Below are 24,740 nucleotides of genomic sequence, written 5' to 3'. Positions count from 1 at the left end.
TCCTGGCACTGGGGTCACTGGTGTGGGTCCTGCAGTGCTCAGAGCCTAGCAGTGTGACTCCTGGCACTGGGGTCACTGGTGTGTATGTCCTGCTGTGCTCAGAACCTGGAGTGTGAGTCCTGGCCCTGGGGTCACTGGTGTGTGTGTCCTGCAGTGCTCAGAGCCTGGGAGTGTGCGTCCTGGCCCTGGGGTCACTGGTGTGTCTTGCAGCACTCAGAGGCTGGGCGTGTATGTCTTTGCACTAGTGCGCTGGTTTACTGTGTACAGTGGTGCTGTGGGAGTCTGTAAGGGAGGTAGAAAGATCAAGCTTGTGTATTTCTTTTGTTATCAATGGAACAGCTCAGGGAGTGTGTGAGTGTAGTGTGTAGATAGAGCCCAGCAGGATAGGGGCGTTTTCCGCAGCTCAGGCTCCTGAGAGTAACAGAGATCACAGCAGCACCTCTGCAGGAAATCACAGGCCCCCGCCCGGAAATGGAGGGTTGGGATTAGGAGGAGACAAGGTTTCAGAAGCAGCACAAAGGCCTCTGAGGTGGGGGCTTCCTGTGCAGCTGAGTCTTTGCAACAAAAGCTTGAGAGGGAGCAAAGTATTCACAGCCTTAGAGCCTGTCAAGTCTTTGTTGCAAATCCTGGCACTTTGATTGTAGTTGCTGCAGCCATTCAGAAACTGCTCCGGCTGCATCTCCCAGACTAGGACATTAATTCAAAGGGATATCCTCAGCCTGGGCTAATATCATCATGTGTTTCAGGGGCTTCCATGCACTGCATCAGTGTCAAGCAGGGACAGTCTCTGCTAGTTCAGGGAAGGGAGGTGAAGAGGGGGCGAGGAGGCTCTCTCAGTCTGTGCTTGTTCAGTGAGGGAAGGGAGAGGGGGAGGCTCCCTCAGTCTCTGCTAGTTCAGTGAGGGGAGGAGAGGCAAGAGGGGGCGAGAAGGCTCCCTCAGTCTCTGATAGTTCAGCCGGAAGGGCTCCTTGAATCTCTGTTAATTCAGCAGGGAGGGAGTCTCCTTCTTCTAAGCTCCAGGGAAGGGACCGGTGTGTCAGGCCAGGTCTACCATCATGTGGCAAGCTATGGCCCAGCAGCCCTTATACCACAGCCACCGGTGACTCCACAGCACCTACAATGGCAAGGCTGTCTAATTTCCTAGCACTCAGATAGATGCATTCAGGACCAGTGGGTTATGCACCTCTACCAGCAGATGGAGACAGAGCAAAGCTGACGTCACGGCATATATGCTCCTGCAGTGACATCAGCCTGCCAGTATTCTCCTTCTCCAGCAGACGGTGGACGTGAATCTCCCCACTGGGGATTGCTTCAAATTTTTAGGAGGAGAAATAAAAAATTTAATTTGTCCCGCTCTTCTGCGGTGTTACCAAAATGGTACCTCCCCAGTTGAGAATTCCTGAGGTGATTTCTGTGGTCCCTCAGATGAGTGCTTTGGTCTGGTAGCTGGTTTTCTCAGTCGGCATGGACTTAGCTATTAAAACAGCTGAAAGGCAGTGGGTGCAGGAAGCCAAGTGCGGTGGTGACGGTATATGCCCTCTCTTCCCCCCCCCTCCCGCAGCCGGAGACCATTTCTGTACTCAGTGGGGAAAGGCTGAGCTCAGGTAAGGTTAAAATAAAAAAAAAAGAAGAAGAGACAGATTAGAAGGGTTGTTGGTAAGGCTTCCTCCTGCCTCCGTGCTTGGCGCGCCGTTCCGACATTCGTTCCCGCTCCCGAGGGAAGTTAAGGGACTCGGGCAGCCTGGCAGGTTGAGCAGCCCGGGTGGGCTAGGCCCAGCTGTTAGGCTTTTCTCTGTGCGCTGTGTGGTAGGCCACCGCGGCATTTCGCGTGCTTTTTTCTGCATGTTAGGCTGCCTCTTCAGGACCGTCAGTGCGTGCGAGTGCGTCTGGCTGTGCGTCCAAGTTGTGCACCCAGTTTCTTTTGGGCACGCTGCCTGTGTGCACAAATTGGACCACACTGGTTGTGCGCTTAAGTTTGGGATGGCAGAAGTGTGCCTAGTTTTGTGACGCCTAAATTTTGTACACCTAAATTTTGTGCGATTAAATTTCACAGTGTGAATTCAGCTGGATGCACTCTGTCAGTCACCTGTTAAGTGTACTGACAGACTGATGGCGTCCGTGGCTAAGAAACCTAAGCACCTTTCCCCTCTGTGCTGCCTGTCCTATTCGGGCATCTCAGCCTGGAGTGCCCTCTAACCTGTGCCAGCGCTGCTTAGAGGTTCAGAGAGGATTATCGTCCTCTGATTTTACTAAGCCTGGTTCTTCCCAGCCTGATGATGGCCCGGGTAAGGACATGTCAGGAGGGGCGCCTGATCTTGGAGCTCCCTTAGCTGGTTCGTCAGCAGGGGGCAGCAGCTCAGTGGGCACAGCACAGGGCCTTCTGGTGTTGGCATGGATCCGTCTGCCTTTTCTTGGGTAGAATTTTTTGAAGGATTGCAATAATTTCTTCAGGCTCAGTCCTCAGCCCCGTCCAATCCTGTCAGGTCAGAGTCACAGGCAGTGATCTCTCACTCACCCGGTACTGCTGTTATGCGCCGAAGTATATGCCTAGATTGGCAGCAAGTCCTCCCGATAGGAATTCAGATGGCGCTGATGATGAGGCCGATCCGGACTTCCTGGGGGATGGGGAAATTCCTCCGGGACTGGAACCGAATAGGACTATGTTGCGTTTTTTTTTTCATAGAGATGAGCTCCCGGCTCTGATTTTCCAGATGTTACATATATAGAAATGATGGCAGAAAAAGACCAATCGGCCCATCTAGTCTGCCCAGCAAGCTCCCACACTCATTTTCCCATACTTATCTGTTTCATCAACCACCAACTTCAGGGCCCTTGTTGGTAACTGTTTGATTCAAATTTCCTGCCATCCCCTGCTATTGATGCAGAGAGTAATGTTGGAGTTGCATCAAAGGTGAGCATAAGGCTTATGGTTAAGGGTTGTAACCGCCGCATCAAGCAAGTTACCCCGATGCTTGTTTACCCAGATTGCACAGATCGATGCCTTGTTGGATGATGTCTGAATGTAAATCCCGTTTTCCTCACTTCCCCCTACCGATGAAGCAGATAGCAATGCTATAAATGCTTTCAAAGTAATGTATCAGGCATAATTGGTTTAGGGTAGTAACCACCTTAATAAGCAAGCTCCCCCCATGATTATTTGTTTACCCAGATTGTGAAGTTCAGTCCTTGTTGGTTGTTGCCCCAAATGTAAATCCTGTTTTCCACTTTTCCCCCTGCCGTAGTAGCAGAGAGCAGCACTGCTCGAAGATATGGCAGCTGAGGTTCAATGCCAAGAAGTGCAGAGTCATGCATATGGGGAGTGGAAATCCGAAAGAATTGTATTTGGGAGGTGAAGGACTGACATGCACGGAGCATGAGAGAGTGATGTATCAGGCTTAATTGGTTTAGGGTAGTAACCGCCGTAATAAGCAAGCTATCCCCACGCTTATTTGTTTACCCAGTTTGTGAAGTTCAGTCCTTGTTGGTTGTTGTCTGAATGCTAATCCTCTTTTCCACATTTCCCCCTGCCATAGAAGCAGAGAGCAATGCTGTATACGCAGTCAAAGTGATGTATCAGGCTTAATTAGTTTAGGGTAGTAACCGCCGTAATAAACAAGCTACCCCCACGCTTATTTGTTTACCCAGATTGTGAAGTTCAGTCCTTTTTGGTTGTTATCTGAATGCAAATCCTCCTTTCCACATTTCCCTTTGCCATTGAAGCAGAGAGCAATGTTGAGGTTGCATTAACCATGCAAGGGATTTTTTGAGTACGGGTAGTAATCACCAGGCAGTAGTTAACATTCCAGCAAGCCACCCCCATGTCTTAACTCTTCATTCCTATCCTCTAGCCTTTATGGATCCACAGTGTTTATCCCATGCTGCTTTGAAATCTTTCACAGTTTTAATCTTCACCACTTCCTCCGGAAGGGCATTCCAGGCATCCACCACTCTCTCCGTGAAGAAATACTTCCTGACATTGATTCTAGTCTTCCTCCCTGGAGCTTCAAATCGCAACCCCTAGTTCTATTGATTTTTTTCCATTGTAAAAGGTTTGATGTTGACCATGAATCATTAAAACCTTTCAAGTATCTGAAAATCTGTATCATATCACCTCTGCTCCTCCTTTCCTCCAGGGTGTACATATTTAGGTTCTTTAATCTCTCCTCATAAGTAATTTTATGAAGACCATCCACCTTTTTGGTCGCCCTTCTCTGGACCGCCTCCATCTTGTCTCTGTCCCTTTGGAGATACGGTCTCCAGAACTGAACACAGTACTCCAGGTGGGGCCTCACCAAGGCCCTGTACAAGGGAATCATCACTTCCTTTCTCTTACTAGATATTCTTCTCTCTATGCAGCCCACCATTATTCTGGCTTTAGCTATCGCCTTGTCACATTATTTCGCCGACTTCAGATCATTAGACACTATCACCCCAAGGCCTCTCTCCTGCTCCGTGCACATCAGTCCTTCATCTCCCATCAAATACAATTCTTTCAGATTTCCACTCCCCATATGCATGACTCTGCACTTCTTGGCATTGAATCTCAGCTACCATATCTTCGACCACTCATCCAGCTTCCTTAAATCACGTCTCATTCTCTCCACTCCTTCCGGCGTGTCCACTCTGTTGCAGATCTTAGTATCATCCGCAAAAAGACAAACCTTACCTTCTATCCCGTCCGCAATGTCGCTCACAAAGATATTGAACAGGACCGGGCCCAACACCGATCCTTGTGGCACTCTGCTTAACACCGCTCTCTCTTCAGAGTAAGTTCCATTTACCGTCACACATTGTCTTCTGTCCGTCAACCAGTTTGCAATCCAGGCCACCATCTTGGCACCCACTCCTAAGCTTCTCATTTTATTCACAAGCCTCCTGTGCGGGACTGTATCAAAAGCTTTGCTGAAATCCAAGTAGATGACATCGAGCACTCTTCCTCTATTTAATTCCCTAGTCACCCAGTCAAAAAAGTCAATCAGATTTGTCTAACAGGACCTTCCACTGGTGAATCCATGCTGCCTCTGGTCCAGCAATTCTTCCGACTGTAGATAATTCATTATTCTTTCTTTCAGCAGCGACCCCATTACCTTTCCCACCACTGAGGTGAGGCTAACCGGCCTGTAGTTTCTAGCCTCCTCTCTGCTCCCACTCTTGTGAAGCGGGACCACCACTGCTCTTCTCCAATCACTCGGCACCACTCCCGTTTCTAGGATCTGTTGAACAGGTCACTCAGTGGACCCGCCAGTACATCTCTGAGCTCCCTCAGTATCCTGGGATGGACCTCATCAGGTCCCATGGCTTTGTTCACTTTTATTTTTCCTAGCTCTTCCCATACATTCTCTTCTGTAAACGGAGTTACATCTACTCCACTCCCCTCCAGTTTCTTGTTAACTAGGGATGGTCCTTCTCCAAGGTTCTCTTTAGTGAACACCGAACTGAAGTATTCGTTTAATATTTCTCCCATTTCTTCATCTCTCCGCACATTGATCCTTTTCACCTTTCAGTTTCACTATACCACTTGGAACTTTTCTCCTTTCTCTGATGTATCTGAAAAATGTTTTGTCACCTCGCTTTACCTCTTTGGCAATCCTTTCTTCCGCTTGACTTTTTGCCGTCTTGATTACTTTCTTCGTCTCCCTCAGTTCCATCAGATATTCTTCCTTATGCTTCTCCTTTTGGGATCCTTTATATTTCTTGAACGCTGTTTTTTTAGTTTTTATTTTGTCAGCCACCTCCTTTGAGAACCATATTGGTTTCATTTTTCTTTTGCTTTTCTTTACTTTTCTGACATATAGATTAGTTGCCTTGGTAATTGCTCCTTTTATTTTGGTCCATTGTTGTTCCACATCTCTCTTGTTCTGCCATCCTTCTAGTTCTTCTTCCAGATACTTCCCCATTTCATCAAAGTTCGTGTTTTTGAATGGCAAAACTCGGGTCTTCGTGTTACTTCTCTGTATACTATTTGTGATATGAAACCATACTGTCTGATGATCACTGTTAAAGATATTGGGAGTACCTAGGGCAGATTCCATGTCTGAGCCAAAGAAAAAATCCCATTTTGGTTTCTTTGCATAAAGCCTCTTTTTTTTCCCCCCGTTATGGAGGTCATTCAAGAATTGACTGATCTTGAGATGGACGCCCCAGAGGCTAATTTCAAAGGGGGTCGGGCCTTGGAAGGCCTGTACCCCCTGGATCCAGTGGTGAGAAAGCGTTTGCATTTTCCGAAAGTGGATGCACTTGTCTGTGCTCTCTCCAAGCAGATGACTATCCCCGTGGAGGGAGGAGCGGCATTGAAGAATGCACAAGATAGAAAATTGAGGCATCCTTAAGCAGGCCTTTGAGGCAATAGTAATGAATTTTCAGATAGCTTCTTGTTGTTCCCTGGCAGCCCACTCTTGTTTACTGCTCTCTCAGGAGGTTTATGAATCTGGAGGGAATTCCAGGGCATTTATGGAGCCAGCAGCTGCCTTTTTGGTCCATACCTCAGCCAGAGGGGTGGCTTCAGTAATAGCTGACAGGCGTCTGTTATGGCTGAGAAATTGGTCAGCTGATGCGATCTCCAAAGCTAACCTTACGAAGTTGCCCTTTAAAGGTTCGCTCTTGTTTGGGAGCGAGTTGGAGAAACTGGCCAGTTCGTGGGGTGAATTCCCGGTTCCTCAGTTGCCAGAGGATAAGAACCAGATGCCATGCTCCTTTGGCACGAAAGGTTGTGTCAGGGGATCCAAGCGTTTTCGACCCTACAGAGCAGCGACCTTTCAGAGGACTCGACCTTCCAGTAGGCCTCAGTCCTTTTGTTCCAGACAGCCTAGATGAGGCTCGGGCTTGGGTAGTGGAACCTCCCGACCCTCCCAATGAAGGTTTGCCAACCCACCCCTGGGAACAGGAGATAGGAGGCACCTCTCCCTCTTTTATCAGAGGTGGACTGAAATCACATTGGATCAGTGGGTCCTGGAGGTGATATGAGACCTATGTGTTGGAGTTTCATAGTGTTCCTTGTGACGTGTTTATGGTGTCTCTCTGCCACACCCCACAGAAGAAGCAGGCAGTGGAGTGTACATTGTCAAGGCTTCTTAGTCTGAGGGCTGTGGTTCCAGTGCCCACATCTCAAGAAAATATAGGTCGATAGTCCATTTATTTCGTTGTGCCCAAGAAGGAGGGCTCCTTTTGTCCCATTCTGGATCTCAAAAGGGTCAACCGTCATTTGTGGGTAACTCATTTTCACATGGAAACATTGCGCTCAGTGATAATGGCAGTGCAATCGGGGGAATTTCTGACCTCCTTGGATTTGTCCGAGGCATTCCTCCATATTCCCATCCGATTGGAGCACCAACATTTTCTTCATTTCATGGTGTTGGGATGCTATTATCAATATTGGGCACTGGCTTTTGATCTGGCCACCGCACCCAGAACTTTTTCCAAGTTTATGATGGTGGTGGTGGCAGAGTTGGGAAAGGTGACGACTGGCTGACTCAGGCCAAGTCTCTGGAAGAGAGCCGCCTGGTGACCTGAAAGGTGATCTCCCTGTTACAGGAGCTCAGTTGGGTGGTGAACCTGGCCAAGAAAAAATCTTCAGCCATCTCAGTCATTAGAGTATCTTGGTGTTCGGTTCAACACGAAGCAGGGCAGAGTTATCCTGCTGGAAGCTTGTATTCAGAAATTGATGGCACAGATGCGTCTATTGCTGAACACTATACGCCCGACAGCAAGTTCCTATTTGCAGGTACTCTGTTTGATGGCGGCAACCCTGGAAGCGGTGCCTTAGGCGAGGGCGCATATGCATCCTCTTCAGCACTCCCTGTTGTCTCGTTGGAGCCCAAAATCTCAGGACTATTCGATTCGGTTCCACCTGCCAATGGAGATGTGCTCTCAACTAAAGTGGTGGGTACAAGCAGATCATCTAAGAAATGGAGTTTCCCTAAAATCTCTGGACTGATTAGTACTCATGAAGGATGTGAGCCTTCAGGGTTGGCAAGCTCACTGTTAGAAAATGACAGTGCAAGGGCACTGGAGTGCGGAAGTGTCTCTCTGGAACATTAGTCGGCTGGAAGCCCAGGCTGTCCAGTTGGCTTGCTTGCAGTTCAGTGGCAGATTGTAAGATTGGGTTGTCCGGATAATGTCAGTCAATGCAACGACAGTGGCTTACATCAATCAGCAGGGAGGAACCAAGAGCTAGCAAGTGTCGCAGGAGATAGACCAACTTATGGAATGGGTGGAAATACATCTTCAGGAGATCTTGGCCTCGCACATTGCAGGAAAAAACAATGTAAGAGCAGACTTTCTCAGCTGGGAGAGTCTGGACCCAGGAGAATGGGTATTGTTGGTTGAGGCATTTCAGCTGATAGTGGATCGCTGGGGATTCCCGTTTCTAGACCTGCTGGCAACTTCTCGCAATTAAGGAGAGATCTGATGTCCTCAGGTATCGATGCTCTCATGCAAGAATGACATGAGGACAAGCTGCTGTATGCCTTTCCCCTATGGCCCATGTTGGGCAAAATGGTTTGGAGGGTTGAGGGCCACAGAGGGATAGTGTTCTTGGTGGCACCAGATTGGCCCAGAAGACCATGGTATGCAGATCTGTGACTGCTCCTGGTAGACTCACCCCCTCCAGTTTCCGGTGGCAGGGACTTGTTCTTCACGAAAATCCGACTTGATTTTGTCAGCTCGCTTGCTGAAGTGTGTATATTCTACTGAGGTGATTGCCATCTTGCTACGAATGAGAATTTTCTCCTCTTCCTTAGCCTATGTTTGGGTTTGGAGAGTGTTTGAGGCTTACTATGAAGATCAAGGTGTTTTTCCTTGTTCAGTTAAGATCCCGCTCATTTTGGTATTTTTGCAGGATGGATTGAATAAAGGGTTGGCCCTTACTTCCTTAAATGTGCAAGTAGCGTCTCTTGCCTGTTTCAGGGCTCAGGTGCATGGTGACTCCTTATTGGCTCATGCATATGTGGCCTCTTTCTTGAAAGGAGTGAAACATCTTTGTCCTCCTTGCTGTTACCGATACCCTTGTGGAGTCTTAATCTGGTTTTGGATTTCTTGGCAGGCCCTAAGTTTTGACCAATGTATGGCCTTTCCTTGCGGTTACTGACCTTGAAAACAGTGTTTCCTGTGGTGATTTGCTCTGCGTGTCGAATATTCCAGCTGCAGGCCGTGTCTTGCCGGGAGCCATTCCTTCTGGTGACTCCAGGGGCAATTCAGCTGCATACTATTCCTTCCTTTTTGCCAAAAGTGGACTGAGATTTTCACTTGAATCAGTCTATTTCCCTGCCATCTCTGGAATAGGGAAAGAGATGCGGGCAACTATCGCCTGTTGCGACCCTTGGATGACATTTCCCGAGCTGTGATGTGGTCCTCCTTACAACACCTTTTCCAGGTATTATCATCTGGATGTGCAGGCCCGGGAGGACGCAGCCTTTGCACGTGTGGTTTTGACAGGACCGTGGGCAGCATCCTGCCCTATTTGGGAGTAGCTTGGGTACATCCCATTGGTCATCTGAATTCATCTATCTGGGTGCTAGGAAATGAGAAATTACTACTTACCTGATAATTTCTTTTTCCTTAAACCTGACAGATGGATTCAGCTTCCCACCCTTGGCTGCTGAATAATTATGTTATGGTCCTCCTGTGTGGTTAGGTGTTCGGGGATTACTTGTGTTAGTCCTGCCTTAGACTAGTGTTAATGCATTCTTTGTCTGAGCTCAGTGTTTCCTGTTGGCTGAGTACTGAAAAGGTCATCTGTTATTAATCAAGTTTTTGCTAATCTGTTTGCAGTCGGCTTTTAAAGAGAATGTCACTGCAGGCGTATATATACTGTGACATCATCTTTGCTCCATCTCCATCTCCTTGTAGATTTGCATAACCCACTGGTCTTGAATTCATCTGTCTGGGTTAAGGAAAAGGAAATTATCAGGTAAGTAGTAATTTCTCATTGCAGTGTAGTAGGATGTCTGTGGCTCATGTTTTTCTTGTCTTATGTTCATTCAGTGGAGTCCGGAGGAAAGACCACATGGATTTCAGACAGCCGCCTGCCTCCCTGCACCCTCTGCCAAGCTCTGACTAATTTCCTGGACATCACCACTCCACCAACCCCCCAGTTCCTACAGCTCCTGGCCACATTGGCTGAAAACCCCATAGAACAGCAGCGGCTGGAGAGGTTGAGCCAGGTACTCGATGGACCCCTGGTTTCCTTTCACTGTAACCAGCTCTGTAAACGTAATGGGGCCGATGCAATATGCTGAGCGCACTCTTAACGAGCAGTTAGACGTGGGTAAAATAGGCGCTAATCAATCCCCTAATGCAATAAGGGGATTAGCGCCTATTTAACCTTTTAGGTACCAACGTTCCACAAGTGGAACATTTTTTCATATACGTTTAATTACTTGCACATTTTTTTATACTATATTTATACCATATTTGGGTCTAGTTAACTAACATATGTAAAAAGGGGCATCAGGAAATTCCTTCAGTGAGCAGGATCTAAAAGGTTAACACGCGTCTAACGCGGAGTGGATGAGATAGCGCTCATCACATGCAATGCATCTGAATGAGCCTATTACTCATTCACTCCCAATGCAAAAAGATACATGTGCGTCTTCTTTTCAATGCGTCTCAGGCGTTAATAGCTGAGTGCATTGAAAAGAAGTACAGAAAAGCAGGGAAAAAAAATGCTTTTCTGTACTTCTTTTTTTAAAGTAAAAAAAAAAAAATAACTCAGCAGACCGCTGAGTTATGAAGACCGACGCCAATAAACGCGGGGGCCGTTTTCATTACTGGCAGACAGGCAGCCGCGGCGACCCCCTAATTTAAATACTACTTGGCGCCCCCCCCTTTGGGGCACCATGCACGTGTTAAGAGGGCGGGCGCTGACTGTTCTGCACCCGCTTTCTTCGCACCTTTCTTGCATCAGCCCCAATGTAAGCGTGGAAACTGCCCACATAAATTAACTGGGGCCTCTCCCTCAAATGCGAGGAGAACCAGTGAAGTACCTTCTGTTAACTCCTATCCCTGATGCCTTTAAATGATCGGCTGATACAAAATGGTCCCAGCGTATGAAAGGCAGCAGAGAGATCTAAGAGGAGCACGACTGCACCTCCACCACTGCTAAAGGATCCTTTAGCTGGGAAGAATTTATAAATAATTTTTCACGATTTTTCATTGGTAGCTCAATGCAAGTTATATTCAGGTATTGTAGCTTTTTCCCTGTCCCCAGAGGGCCCTAATGCCTGCGATAACGCCGTAACGCATGCGATAAATACCTCTTTACAATTTGTGTATGCACATTTTTCATTTGTATTCAAGTGGGAGGAGTTTTGGAGGAGTAAATGGAAATGAGGGTCAGCGCGGCGTGCAATAGAGTAACGCACAGCAACGCAGGTTTTAACGCTAGAAATGACGACACGTCTTTCCTGTGCATTGTGCTTGCGCTAGCTCTGCGTTTCCGGCCAAAAACGTTTTTATCATGATTTGCAGTTTGGGAGGGGAGGGGAGAAGAGAGAGAGAGAGAGCGAGCGGCCTCTGTGGAGGCTCACTTATATCTGAACTTTTAATACCACTGTAAGAGGGGGCATTATGAACTCAGGGGGGTCATTTAGGTTTTGGGGGTCAGTTTTACATGCACAGTCGGAGGTACAAACAGCACAGTTACTATCAGTGAAGATTTAATGTGATTTGGAGTGATGAAAGGTGAAAGAAGAGTGTATTTGTACCATGTTCTCTCTACCTTTATTTATTTAAAATATTTTATATACCGTTTTTTATTCTAAATGTAATCAAAACGGTTTACAATGTAACATACATAAAACCACAAATAAAATAAAGCAAAGTAAAAAGACTTTAAGAAACTTAAAAAAACAGTATATTCATAAATAAAGATGAACAACAGATTGAAAGCTCTTAGAGGAGGGATAACTAAAAGTAGGATTATAAATCCGTAACAGTGCATTATAGTATTTTATCAGTCACTGGTGTTAAGAGAAGTTCCTAGTTGTTTGTTCCAGTTTCAAGGGAAATGGGGATTAAAGTATAAAAACAGACACACTGCGGGACACTTGACATTATTCTTCAAGGACGGTGGGGTAGCAAGCGATATACTTAAAGCAGAAGATCTGTCTTGCATTGTCTTCAAAGCGTATTTGATCCCCTACTATTTTACCACAATATAATTGTTTCCTCTTCATCCGGGCAAGCCGGTCCACACCAGTGGGTTGTGCACTCCCAACCAGCAGATGGAGATGGAGAAAATTTGACCCGCTGATGTCGCCCTCATACAGCTCAGCACAGACACCAGCCAGCCAGTATTTCTCTGTCTCCTGGCAGGTGGTGGTCATGCATCCTTGCATGTGGATTTCGGCTTGCCAGGACTGAACAGGTGATTTCTGACCTCCTGTGGTGATAGCTTTAGGCTCCCTCTCTCAGTTGAGCGTCTTGCTGATCAGGATAAGAGTGAGGTGAAGGCTGGTGCCCTAAGCCTTCCTCTTGACAGGGGAAGAGTTCCAGTAGGGTAAGGAGGCTTTGGCCTCAGCCCTGCTAAAAAGGTTTTTCCTTACTTTCCTCTATCTTGCACTACACTCATCTTCTTGCTCTCTGCCTCCGATTTCAGTAGCTCCTACTGCTGCGGGCTGTTTCCCCTCTGTAGCGCAGCTGGTCGAGAAGTTTAAGAAAAAAGCGCGAACCACATCAGGCAGCGCTAGGAGACAGGTGCCGACGCACTGCTTGTAAAGCCAGCCAGGAGAGAGAGTGGGAGCTGCAATCACTTGTTGGAGCCGCGTCGGGCTGCACTGTGAGCAGGGGCTGACGCACTGGCTTTTGGGCCAATTTGGCATGATCACAGCAGTGCTAGGAGCATGCAACAGGCACTATTTTTGCTTGCAGGCACATTGTGTTGCTGCTGAAGCACGTAGTGGAGGCCCTCTTAGAGCTTTGCCGTGTGGGAGAGATGGCATTGGGGATCAGCGCATTAAGAAGCTGCGGATCTGCTGACTGCCATATGAGGGTTATTAGCCCCAGGAGGTCCCTCGGCATTTGTCAAAAATGTGTGGAGGCACAGGGAGATGTCTCGTCAGCAGCTTCTCTTCCACAGGAGGAGAATTTTGAGGCAGCTCCTCCCAGGGTGGGTGAGGATCCTTCCCTGCTGCCTCTCCTGCCAATTCCTACAGCTGCAGGCTTAGAATTTGTCTTGCCTGGTCCTGGGAATGGATATTTCCACCATTTCATGGATGGAGTTTTTCAAGGGCCTTCAGGCTCACATGTACATTAGCTTGGCTCTGAGAGCCAGTGCATGCAAATGTATCTCCTGTATATTAATTAGGGATATTCTGAAAACCAGTGACGGGATGTGGGTCTCAGGGACCGGTCTGAGAACCACTGACTTCAGAATGTGTCCTCCACCTGCTGCCTCCATTCATTTATCAATCTGTTCTTGACCCAAATATTCACACACCACTTGTCAGTCACCCACACATCTAACATATAATCTGTTCCTGGTCCACCTTTTACCTATCTTTCTTTAACCCATCATTGCATTACTTGCACTGTATTTATTAATTTAATTAAACATTCATCCTGTACTTCTCTTCTTCCATTCTCTCTTCATCCACACAGGCTTGGATTTACCACCATCCATCACTTTCTTCTTTGCCACGGCCCTTCTGCTTGACCTTGGCATTGTTTTGTTATAGGATGCTCGCCTCTACGAGGAATGGAAATGGTTCCAGTGCCCGACACTGGTGGAGGTCCTGGAAGAGTTTCCATCGGTATCCCTCCCCTCCTCTCTCCTGCTTACACAGCTCCCTCTCCTTCAGCCCCGATATTACTCCATCAGCTCCTCGCTGGAGGTCTGCCCCAACGAAATACACCTCACTGTCGCCGTGGTATCCTTCCGGACCCAAGGTGAGTCTGCACTCCTGCCCGGAGGAAAGAGCTGCTCTGAAGTGCAGGCGTTACCCGGGTTTTCCCTGCACCCCCAGCCCAGGTAACAGCAGTATCAAGACAGACAAACACAAAAAACAGAGAGCTCCGTCAATGCGCCTCACTTCTGACCTGCAGCACCCTCTGCTCTTTTCCAGCTCCGAGACCCCCATACGCAGCTCTGCTAATGCACCTCAGTCCAGGATACAGCTAGAAAGACAGACACAAACACACGGAGCGCTGCCTGCCGATTCACCTCAACCCTACAACACCCCCTGCTTGACCAGCCTTGAATTTGGTCCTGTTCTCATTTTCTGTCTTTTCCTCTACCCCTCCTTCGTTCAGATGGCAGAGGCCCCCTGCACTACGGTGTGTGCTCCACGTGGTTGGACCAGATTAAGCCTGAGGAACAGGTGCCCTGCTTTGTGAGGGGGTAAGGAGCATTTTTTTTTTAACTTTACGCTCTAATAACAATAATTATCACTGATATAGCAAACCCCCTCCCCCCTGTGTACACAGTAACGCAGGACTCCTCCACACAGCTCACTCCCTAAGGCTGAGCCGATAGCGGCCATTATCACCAGCTCGCCTAGGTACAAGGTCCTGCCGTGCCCGCTTACATTTACACCTGCCGTTTCTGCAGGCGGAGGAACCGGGCAAAACTCTGTGAGCAGATAAGAAAATTCTGTTCTATGTGCAGAGTTTACTCCCCCCCACAACCTAAGCATGCCCCATCCCACAGGAACGCCTCTTTTTAATCCGGATAAAAGTGCATTCTTTTGGGAACACACCTGGGTGTTTTAGCTGCCATGCAGAGTGGAGTTTTCACCTTGGGGTGGGGGGGGGATCAGACTGTCACTAGGTGGGGAGGCGGGAAGAACTGAGCTTCGCAGGTTGTTGGCTCTCTATGCTAATCCCTCTGCACGCTCTGCTCTCTTCCTGAGACCCCCTCACGATGGATCGTTTCTGCCCAGGGCATGAGGCCATGAGCTCGGATCAGATGTCTGATCGCTCGATGCCACTTATCTGGTAACCTGTGCAGAATGATCAGGAGGGGAGACCACTACTGTTTTGTTTTTGTTTTTTATCCACCCACTGTAATAATGACCCGAAATTTCACTGAATCCTGAAGTCCCAAGAGAGATAAGAATGCAGTAGCAAGGATTGAAATACCCAATATCGGACTATCTAAAGATGTGCGGTTCAAGCTTCCAAAGGTGAAACTTAAGAACATAAGAACATAAGAAAAATGCCATACTGGGTCAGACCAAGGGTCCATCAAGCCCAGCATTCTGTTTCCAACAGTGGCCAATCCAGGCCATAAGAACTTGGCAATTACCCCAAAACTAAGTCTGTTCCATGTAACCATTGCTAATGGCAGTGGCTATTCTCTAAGTGAACTTAATAGCAGGTAATGGACTTCTCCTCCAAGAACTTATCCAATCCTTTTTTAAACACAGCTATACTAACTGCACTAACCACATCCTCTGGCAACAAATTCCAGAGTTTAATTGTGCATTGAGTAAAAAATAACTTTCTCCGATTAGTTTTAAATGTGCCCCATGCTAACTTCATGGAGTGCCCCCTAGTCTTTCTACTATCCGAAAGAGTAAATAACAGATTCACATCTACCCGTTCTAGACCTCTCATGATTTTAAACACCTCTATCATATCCCCCCTTGAGCCTCTCTTGCAAGGGCTGGTCAGAAGACTAAGCAGTCATTGGATGAGTGGTTGGGTATGGGCCAGATTAGCAGATAAATGGATGAATATGGGATGGATTATTGGAAGAGTGGATGGTGGTACAGTATAGGAGCAAGTTTTCAGTTGAACCTCCATTTCCAACAAATGAGAGGAATTTGCTGTCCAAAGGCTTTGAGAAGGTATTACTATTTTACTTTCAACATAAAAAGATTCCAAAATGTGGAGTCTTTTTCAATTTCAAAGAAAAATTGTAAAGTTAACTAGACCCTTGTATATGAGTGACTGTAAATCTGTGGGTGGATGAATGGCTAAATCGGTAAAAATGTTGCTAGATGATGGATGCGGGGATAGGTGAATGGATGGGTCAAAGGATGAATGAATGAATGAGGCTGGTAGATAGCTGGATGGACATGTGTTGATAAATAAGTAAACCGAGAAGGAGGTGGACAGGTACATGAATAGATGGACAGGTGAATGACTGGGTGGCTGGGTGATAAGAAGAGTAAGTAGACAGGTGGATGGTTGAAGACAGGGCAGGTGACAGGTGCAAAAGTAAATGAACAGGTAGATGAATGGGTGAGACCGTAATGGATAGAGAAGTGGCTGATTGAAGAATGGGTGGGTGATGGGTAGAGGGCGTAGATGGACTGGTAGGGGGAATGGTAGGAAAGTGGCCAGTGGATGAGTAGTGGCCAGGAAGACTGATGGATGCATAGCTGAGTGACCTATAGATGGAGAGGTGACAACAGATGAAGAGATGTTTGTATGAATTGGTGGGTAGCAGGTAGATGAGTAGATGACAAGTGGATGGATAGGGGGATGAAAAGTAGATGAGTAGATGGACAAGTGTATGAATGGATAGAGGATTGGGGTGGGGGGGGGGGGAGAGAACAGATGAATGGGGTTGCACAGGCAACATATCGAGGTGTGCTTAGAAGCAATGCTGGGGCCAACATTTCATGCATGTGGGGCAGATATTCAGAATAATGCCCTCTCCCCAGCCTTTGACTTACCGGTGGCTGCTCTGGCACGGCACTAATTTCCTTTGGTAGCGAAGGCACAGCTGCCCCTCTGGTAAAAGAGGCTCCTCTTTCTCCCACTTCTGCCCAGTATCCCCCTCTTTCCTTTTACCCACCCCTTGCCTGACTTCCCCCTTTCTCTTCTCCTCTACTCGATGCCCTGCGTTCCCCCCTCTCTCTCCCAACCCCCTTGTCCTGCATCCCCTTTCTTCCTCTCCCCTACACTGCAAACTCTGGATCCCCTTCTTTCTCTGTCCACCCATGACTTGTCCCGCATTCCCCTTTCTCTCCCCCCCCCCCCTCTCCCCCCCCCCCCCCCCCAGCCCCTATCTCCCTCCTAAGCATCTGGTCAGCAATGGAAGCCCTCCTCCCCCACCAACCCCCCTGCTCAGTAGCACCCTCCTCTCTCTACCCCCTAACCTCCTGCCCAGCAGCAGCCTCCTCCCTTCTTCCACTTTCTTTCTCTCTCCTCTCTCCTTTGCTCCTCCGCCTGCAGTGTTGTAGATCTTTGTGCAGTGGCAGCAGGAACAGCTGCAGAAACTTGAAATAAATCTCTCTTTGTGTCTTCCCCAGAGCTCCCTTGTTCCGGCTGCCTTCCGACCCCAGCGCCCCCTGTATCCTGGTGGGACCCGGGACTGGCATTGCCCCTTTCAGGGGCTTCTGGCAGCAGCGACTCCATGATATTGAAACAAGAGGTGTGCTGTGCAGTTAATGCAGTGAGAGGAGCAGGCGAATTGGGGGTGGGGCAGATGGAAGAGATTTGGGTCCTGCCGGAGCCAGCATGAGGATCTCTAACTTGCCAGTTCTCCTAATCACGGCAGAAGCGGAAGGCTGAGTTCTGCGTGCGAGTTAAGGGCAGAATGGTTTGTGGCACACTGAGCCGTCAGATCTCCTCCCGCAACACCGTTCATACTGGAAAGCCAAGCGCAGTCGTCGGTGGACTGATTGGCTAAATCCAGACCCTGCCCGTGGCAATGGCCAGGCACACACTCGTGGGACAGCCTGATTTTGCCCGTGGAGACCTCACCCTGCTGCTTTGGATTTGCCATTGGGAGGCAACAGAGAGGCTGATGGGGATGGGAGGGGAAGGAAGGGTTGAGTGAGAGGGGGAGCAGCAGAAAAAGAAGGGTGGAGGACGCAGAATCAGCAGTGGAATGGCTGGTGGGATTTCTCAGGCCCCACCAGTGGCAGGAAGCTGCTGGAGGTGGGAGGGGAGGAGAGTGGGGGGAGAGTGAAAGGGCAGAAAAGAGGATTGGGTGGGAGGGCAAAGGTGAATCAGAAGAGAGCCAGAGTGGAATTGGAACACAAAGGAGGGGAGGGGGTCAAGCGAGGGAGGGAACAGGGCGTGCAAAGGGGTGGAGGGAGAGAGGGAAAGAGTGCACACACATCTTCCTACACACATTCCACTATCCCCCTCCCCCAAAACACACACACAGGTGAGAAGAGATGGACAAATTGGAGAGTATGAAGTGGAAACAGTGCCTCTAAATGCACAACCACATACACCGCTATCACCCCCTCCCTCCCCCTTACAAAGTGAGAATGCAAGAAAAAAAGAATGCACACAAATACTCAACACCTTCCCCAAAATTCTTACTCATTCCACTACACCCCTACTCAGCACTATTAACTACATAACTGAAGAAAATTTTTTTAAAAATGCCCCAACCACCTATACACCATTATGGTACATTAGGACCTTCCCCACAGAATAATCTTAGCTCACCAGAAAGAACAGATCTTAGCTACCCTGTGACACAGAGATCTGCAAGACTTAGAACTGTCCCCTCATGCAGGACAGGGTGGGATAGAGAGAGTGTAATACATAGTAAGTCGTGTGTTGTCGGCAAGAGAGCCAGGTGGCCCCAGACGAGAGGCATACAGACAGCCTGTGAGGGGAAACCCCCAGAGCAGTCAGAGGGCATAGAGAAACATCTTTTTCTGGAAGGACTAATGCTCACAGGGAATTATGGGGCTCTGAGAGAAGGGTGGGCGGAGACTCTGACCTCACTTGGCATAAGAGTAACGATGCTATTTCAATGGATACAGAGGAAAGGTGATCTGCAGAATGAGTCCATCGGACAGGACAGTGACCTGCACTGTGTGGACATGGGGCTGTGCTGCCGCTGCTCTGTGACCCACAGTGTGAGACTGTGGGGAAAGGACACGGGCCTGTGCTGCTGCTATGGGACCCGCAGGGACAGGACACAGAGCTGTGCTGCTGTCGGACCTGTAGTGTGAGGTCACGGGAGGGGACAGGCTGGGGCGTGGTTCACAGTGTGAGGCTGGTGGACAGGACACAGGGCCCTGCTGCTGTCTGATCGGCGGTGTCTTTTTCTCGGTGTAGGGCAGAGGCCAGGCGACATGATTCTGGTGTTTGGATGCCGCTGCTCAGACCTGGACCACATTTACAAAGAGGAGAGCCTGGAGGCCAAGTCTCGAGGTGCCTTGACCCAGATTCTGACGGCCTTCTCCCGGGAGCCGGGTACTGTAAAGGTAGGGGGTTGGGAGTATCAAGGGGGGGGGGGGGGGGGGCAGGAGAAGCACCATGCATTTCCCTTCAGTCATAGTGGCACTACTGAGCAACACCGTCAGTGTGACAGGGGAACATGGTAGATCGTGCTGAGAATCCTACAGACGCTCACCAGCTGTTCTGAAAGACCCCATAAACAGCTTTCCTTTTCCCTTCCGTGGGCAGTAGGTATAAGCAGCTGTTTCTGCCCTGGGCCCAGCCATAGGACAGCGTGGACGCATCTTTCTAAGTCCCCTGGCAGATTCTGCACAGAAGGGACGTTCCTCAGAACACCACAGAGATCTGCTGTGGCAGTGAGAATCCCACAGACCGCTCCCGAGGCACCGAGATGTAACACTGCCCATAATCCCAACGGATATCTCCTGTAGCATGGAGGAATTAACTAAATAAGTCAACACTGGCAGCCGGCACCTGATATAACAGGACCTCCATGCTGGAAAAAGCTTGATTCTAACCCCATAAACAAGGCCCAGATTTTGGTATCTTAACAAGCAGTCACCTGCTGGTGCACCGAAATGTTGGCTAGATTATGTATTGTAATAAAACTTTTTCTGTCTTGGGGTTAATGTCTCCAGGTGGGTTTGTTTTGCACATACCATGGCAGGAACGTACCTCCCTCGTAAGCCGGGGTATGCTGGGTATGATCTCAATAGCTCAGATTTACTGCTAGGGCCCTTCATAATAGCTGCACTGAACACAGAGAGCCTCCTGGAGTTCGTAGGATGAAATATGTAGAGGCAACGTATTGAGGTGTGCTTAGAAGCAGTGCCGGGACCAGCTTTTTCTGCACCGGGGGGGAACAGATATTCAGAATTACGCCCACCTCCCCCCTCCCCCCTTGACTTGCCAGCGGCTACTCCAGCACCGTGCTCTCTAATTAGGCAGTGAAGGCACACCTGTCCCTCTGACAGCGGAGGCTCCAGAAAAGCGCCTCCTCTCTCCCCTCCTGCCCAGCATCCCCCCTCCCTCTCTCTCCCAACTCCTGCATCCCCTTTCTTCCTCTCTCCCACACCGCAAGCCCTGGATCCCCTTCTTCCTCTACCCACCCACTACTTGTCCTGCATTCCCCTTTCTCTCCCCCACGCACTGCTTGCCCTGAATTTCCCTGTAAGGTGAAGGTCCTAGACTTCAGGAAAACTAACTTTCTCAGAATGTGGGAAGCACCTCACGGAGTCGTTACCTGGATGGGAAAATCTATGGGGAAGTAGAAGGGTAGCGGGAAAAACTGAAAGGAGATGTCATAAGGGGGAAGCTAATCTTTTTGTTAGGAATGTAAATAAAAGGAAGAGGAAAAAGAGGCCGCTACGGTTTTCTAAAGAAAGGCAAGGGAGAAAAGCCTAGCATTCACAAACTACCAGAGATCGCGGAAAGAGGAAGTCAGACGGCAATATCTGGAAAAGCTAAGAGAAGATGGGAGGGTAGTCAGGAATGCGAAAATTCAAACAGAATGAAAAAATAGCAAATATGGTAAAACGGGGAGACAAAAGAGACACCGTGAGACTCAGAGGTAAAGGGGAGGAATATGTAGAGGCTGATGAGGAAAAAAGCAAAATTGCTTAACAAATATTTCTGTTGGGTGTTGACTGTGGTAGGACTTGGAGCAAAACCACATAAAACGAACACAAGTAAGACTGAAAGTGAGGGAAACCTGAAATGATTTTCAGAAAAAGTGTGTTCATGAGGACCTAACTAAACTTAAAGTAGATAAGGCGATGGGGCTGGATGGGATACATCCGAGGGTACTAAGGGAACTTACAGATGTCCTGGCAGCTCTGTCGGCTGACCTGTTCCATCCTTCATTAGAGTCTGGAGTAGTTGCAGAGGACTGGAAAAGGGAGGATGTGATTCCTGTTCATAAAAGTGGAAGTAAGGAGGAGGCTGGGAACTACAGGCCAGTTAGTCTGACCTCTGTGGTGAGCAAACTAATGGATTCACTGCTAAAACAGAGGATAGTGCAATTTTTGGAATCCAATGGATTGCAAGATCTGAGGCAGCATGGTTTGGGGGTTTTTTTGGGTTTGTTTGTTTTTTAATAAACATCTTATTGGTATTATTCAAGAAAAAGAAAAATATACATTCAACATAAAGATATCGATTGTAACAAAACAATTCTTAGATTATATCAGGACTGTTCCATTGTTTTAGTGTTTTTTCCCCTCCCCCCACCGTACACAGCTTCACCTTGTATATTGTTGAGTAGCAACCAATAAAGTTATCATCAAGGCACAAATAATACAATGAGTATGGCTCCCCTTTCTTTATATAAACAGAAAAAAGTATAGAAATCCCAATGAGGGTGCTAGATCTAGGGGCAACCTCCTTCTCCGTCAGGCAAAGATATCTCATAATTACCTGCTAGATGGTTATGGCTAACTATGTTTTTACCAGAGGTAAATTGTGAAGGGTAGCGGGTGTGTGTAAACCCTTTGTGCTGTGGCGTAGTTTTTATTTATCTATCTATTTATTTATTTATTTGACAACTTTTCTATACCGACATTCGTGGGTACATCATATCGGTTTACATGGAACTAAGAGAAATACATCGAATGGGGGGGGGGGGGCAGCAACAGCAGAGAGGAGGATTAACAAGACAATGGGCATAGAGTGCAATTCGTGCAAAGAATGCAATTAACATTAAATATAAAATATATATATATAACAAGAAAGAAAGATATATAACTTGAAAATGTAAAATAGCATGGAAATATAAAATTATCTAATGTAGTGTAGGATAATAATAAACATAGTACTAGCATAATTGTAATTGACATAAAGATGATAAAATAATAGATAGCATAATGATAATAACATGGTGGAGTGAGTGGGGGCGCTGGACGACCTATGCTGGGAATGCCTGCTTAAAGAGCCAGGTCTTCAGCTTTTTCCTAAATTTGTACTGGCAGGGTTCAGTAGGGAGAGCATTCCAACAGGTGGGTCCTGCAACCGAAAGAGCTCGCTCCCTCGTGGAGGTGAGATGAGCATTTTTGAGGGGAGGGGGTGTGGAGGGTACATTTGTGAGATGTTCTAGTGGGGCGGTTGTGGAGGATGAAACGCAGTGGCTCTTCGAGCCAGTTGGAGTTGTGATTGTATAATGTTTTATGGAGAATGCTAAGAGATTTATAGAGGATACGAGAGGGTATAGGGAGCCAATGAAGTTCTCTGAGGACAGGTGTTATATGGTTGGATTTGCGGGTATTAGTGAGGGTTCTGGCTACCGCATTCTGTAGCATTTGAAGTGGTTTGATGGTGGCGTACGAGAGGCCAAGGAGAAGAGAGTTGCAATAATCCATTTTTGGGCAGATGGTCACTTGTATGACTGTGTGGAGATCCTGTGCATGGAGAAGAGGTTTGAGTTTCTTCATAACATGGAGCTTGTAGAAACCTTCTTTTAGCACTGTGTTGATGTGTTTTTTGAAGTTCAGGTGTTGGTCAATCATGACACCGAGGTCACGAACAAACGGCTGAAAAGAGTACAAGTTGAGAGAGGGGTTGCTTGAGAGGGCTAGCCTAGGGTTCTGTGGATTTGATATAATGAGCAGCTCTGTTTTTGTAGTGTTGAGTGAAAGATGGAGGTTCGTGAGGAGGGTGTTTATGGAGGCGAGGCATTTCTCCCAGAATTTTAAGAAGTTGGTAATGGATTCTTGTATAGGTATGAGGACTTTGACATCATCGGCGTTGATGCAGCCTCGAGGGCGAACCCCCGAGGCCTCCAATGGCAGCAGGTAAACACATCCTGCAGCGGGACAGTCTCTGGAGCCTCACTTTTTCCAGCTGCCTCCCTCGAAGGTTGAGCCCTTGGCTTCTGGCGGCTGGGAGGACTTAGGCGGGTCTCCAGAAGAGTGAAGATAAGTAAAATCCAAAAGCACAGCGGGGTCAGATCCAGGCGGCAGGAAATTGTGGTCCAGTCTAGGCAAGGGGTTTTATCCGGAGACTAAGCCAAGTGTGGACAAAGACGCTCTGAAGATACTGGACAAGATGGAGAAGGTGAGGCTAGACAAGGTGGGTTGGACGAGGAAAACTGGAGAAAACAAAAGTGGATGAGGCGCAGGAACACAAGATTGAGGAATGCTAGGCAACACGCACTGGAAGGCTTGTGATTAAATAGCCCAGTCGGGCTGAAATCATCAGGAGGCACCGCTCAGTGTTTCCCACCGCGGGACCTATGTTATGTGTGCACATGTGCGCGTGCGTGCCTGCGGGAAGGCAGTGGCAGTCAGCAGTGTGCGGTGACAATGGTGTTCTGCCGCAAGAGGTGGTCTCCGGCAGTGTTGGTCAGTGGTAGGGGCAAGTGTGGCGGCTTGCAGGGCAGCCCTGAGAGCTGCCAAATGTAACATAAGTCTAGTCAGACAAATCTAATCAATTTCTTTGATTGGGTAACCAGAGAGTTGGATAAAGAAGAGCACTAGATGGAGTGCATTTGGATTTCAGCAAGCCCTTTGACACGGTTCAGCACAGAAGACTTATAAATAAATTGTGCAACCTTGGTATGGATGCTAGAGTGACTGAGTGGGTTAGAAACTGGCTGAGAGGAAGGCAACAAAGGGTAGTGGTAAATGGAGTTTTCTCTGTGGAGGAGCTGTGCCTCAGGGATCGCTCCTTGTACCGGTTCTTTTCAACATTTTTGTCGATGATTCCAAAGTCTTTACCAGGGTGAAAGAAGTAGAAAATTTCAGGAGGGATCTCGAAGAATAGTCGAGGAAGCTTGAGGAATAATTTAAGGTCTGGCAGCTAAAATGTAATTCTAAAAAATGTAGTCATGCATTTAGGATGCAAAAACCCAAGGGAAAGGTACAGTATTGGAGGTGAAGTTCTTCTAAGCACAAAGAGCGGGGATCTGGGGGTAATTGTATCTGATGATCTAAAGGTGGCCAAACAGGTGGATGAAGCGATGATAAATGCCAGAAAGATGCTTGGCTGCATAGGGAGAAGAATGATCAGCAGAAAAAGGGAGGCGATATTGCTCCTGTATAGGTCCCGGCTGTGTGCAATTCTGGAGACCGCACTTTCAAAAGGATATAAACAGGATGGAGTCTGTTCAGAGGGTGGCTACTAAAATGATCAGTGGCCTTCAGGGGATGATGATGATTCTACTGCCCCCCCCTTAGAGGGCGATGATCCCCGGGTCCTGAGTTTATTTCGGCTGGAGGAGCTGGAGCCTCTTATTCCCTTTGTTTTGCAGGAATTGGGAATTGATGCCCCCCCAGATGACTCTGTGGCGGCGGCGTTGACACCAAACACGGACCCGGTCCTGGCAGGACTCAGGGATTTACCACACAGTTTTCCTTTTCATCCTATGCACTGCCTGCTCCTCCTCAGGGAATGGGAGTTCCCAGAGACGGGTTTTCGCGTTGGAAGGGCTATGGATAAATTGTACCCGCTCCCTGAGGACTGCCTGGACATGTTAAAAATTCCTAAGGTAGATTCTTCTGTCAATGCTGTGACAAAGCGCACTACCATCCCAGTAGTGGGCTCTACAGCCTTACGGGATGTACAGGACCGTAAACTTGAATTTTATTTAAAACGCATTTTTGAAGTCTTAGCTCTTGGTGTCCGGGCGACAATTTGCAGCAGTCTCATGCAGC

General features: G+C 48.1%; 1 protein-coding gene across 2 annotated transcripts in view; it reads left to right on the top strand.

Moving 5' to 3' along the window:
• NOS3 (nitric oxide synthase 3) overlaps window positions 1–24,740 on the top strand; it is a 204,451-nt gene that overhangs the window by 165,216 nt on the left and 14,495 nt on the right. Inside the window, exons 20-24 of one of the 2 annotated variants that reach the window (XM_029587975.1) lie at window positions 9,982–10,160; window positions 13,674–13,884; window positions 14,248–14,335; window positions 17,199–17,320; window positions 18,973–19,121. In XM_029587975.1, coding sequence (XP_029443835.1) covers window positions 9,982–10,160; window positions 13,674–13,884; window positions 14,248–14,335; window positions 17,199–17,320; window positions 18,973–19,121 — 749 coding nt within the window. The remainder of the gene's footprint in view (window positions 1–9,981; window positions 10,161–13,673; window positions 13,885–14,247; window positions 14,336–17,198; window positions 17,321–18,972; window positions 19,122–24,740) is intronic. The other variant, XM_029587976.1, reaches the window with a different exon arrangement.

The sequence above is a fragment of the Rhinatrema bivittatum genome, chromosome 2, assembly GCF_901001135.1.
Source record: "Rhinatrema bivittatum chromosome 2, aRhiBiv1.1, whole genome shotgun sequence".
Classification (NCBI taxonomy): Eukaryota; Metazoa; Chordata; class Amphibia; order Gymnophiona; family Rhinatrematidae; genus Rhinatrema; species Rhinatrema bivittatum.
The sequence above is the reverse complement of the archived record's forward strand: the minus strand, read 5'-3'. Positions and strand labels throughout refer to the sequence as shown.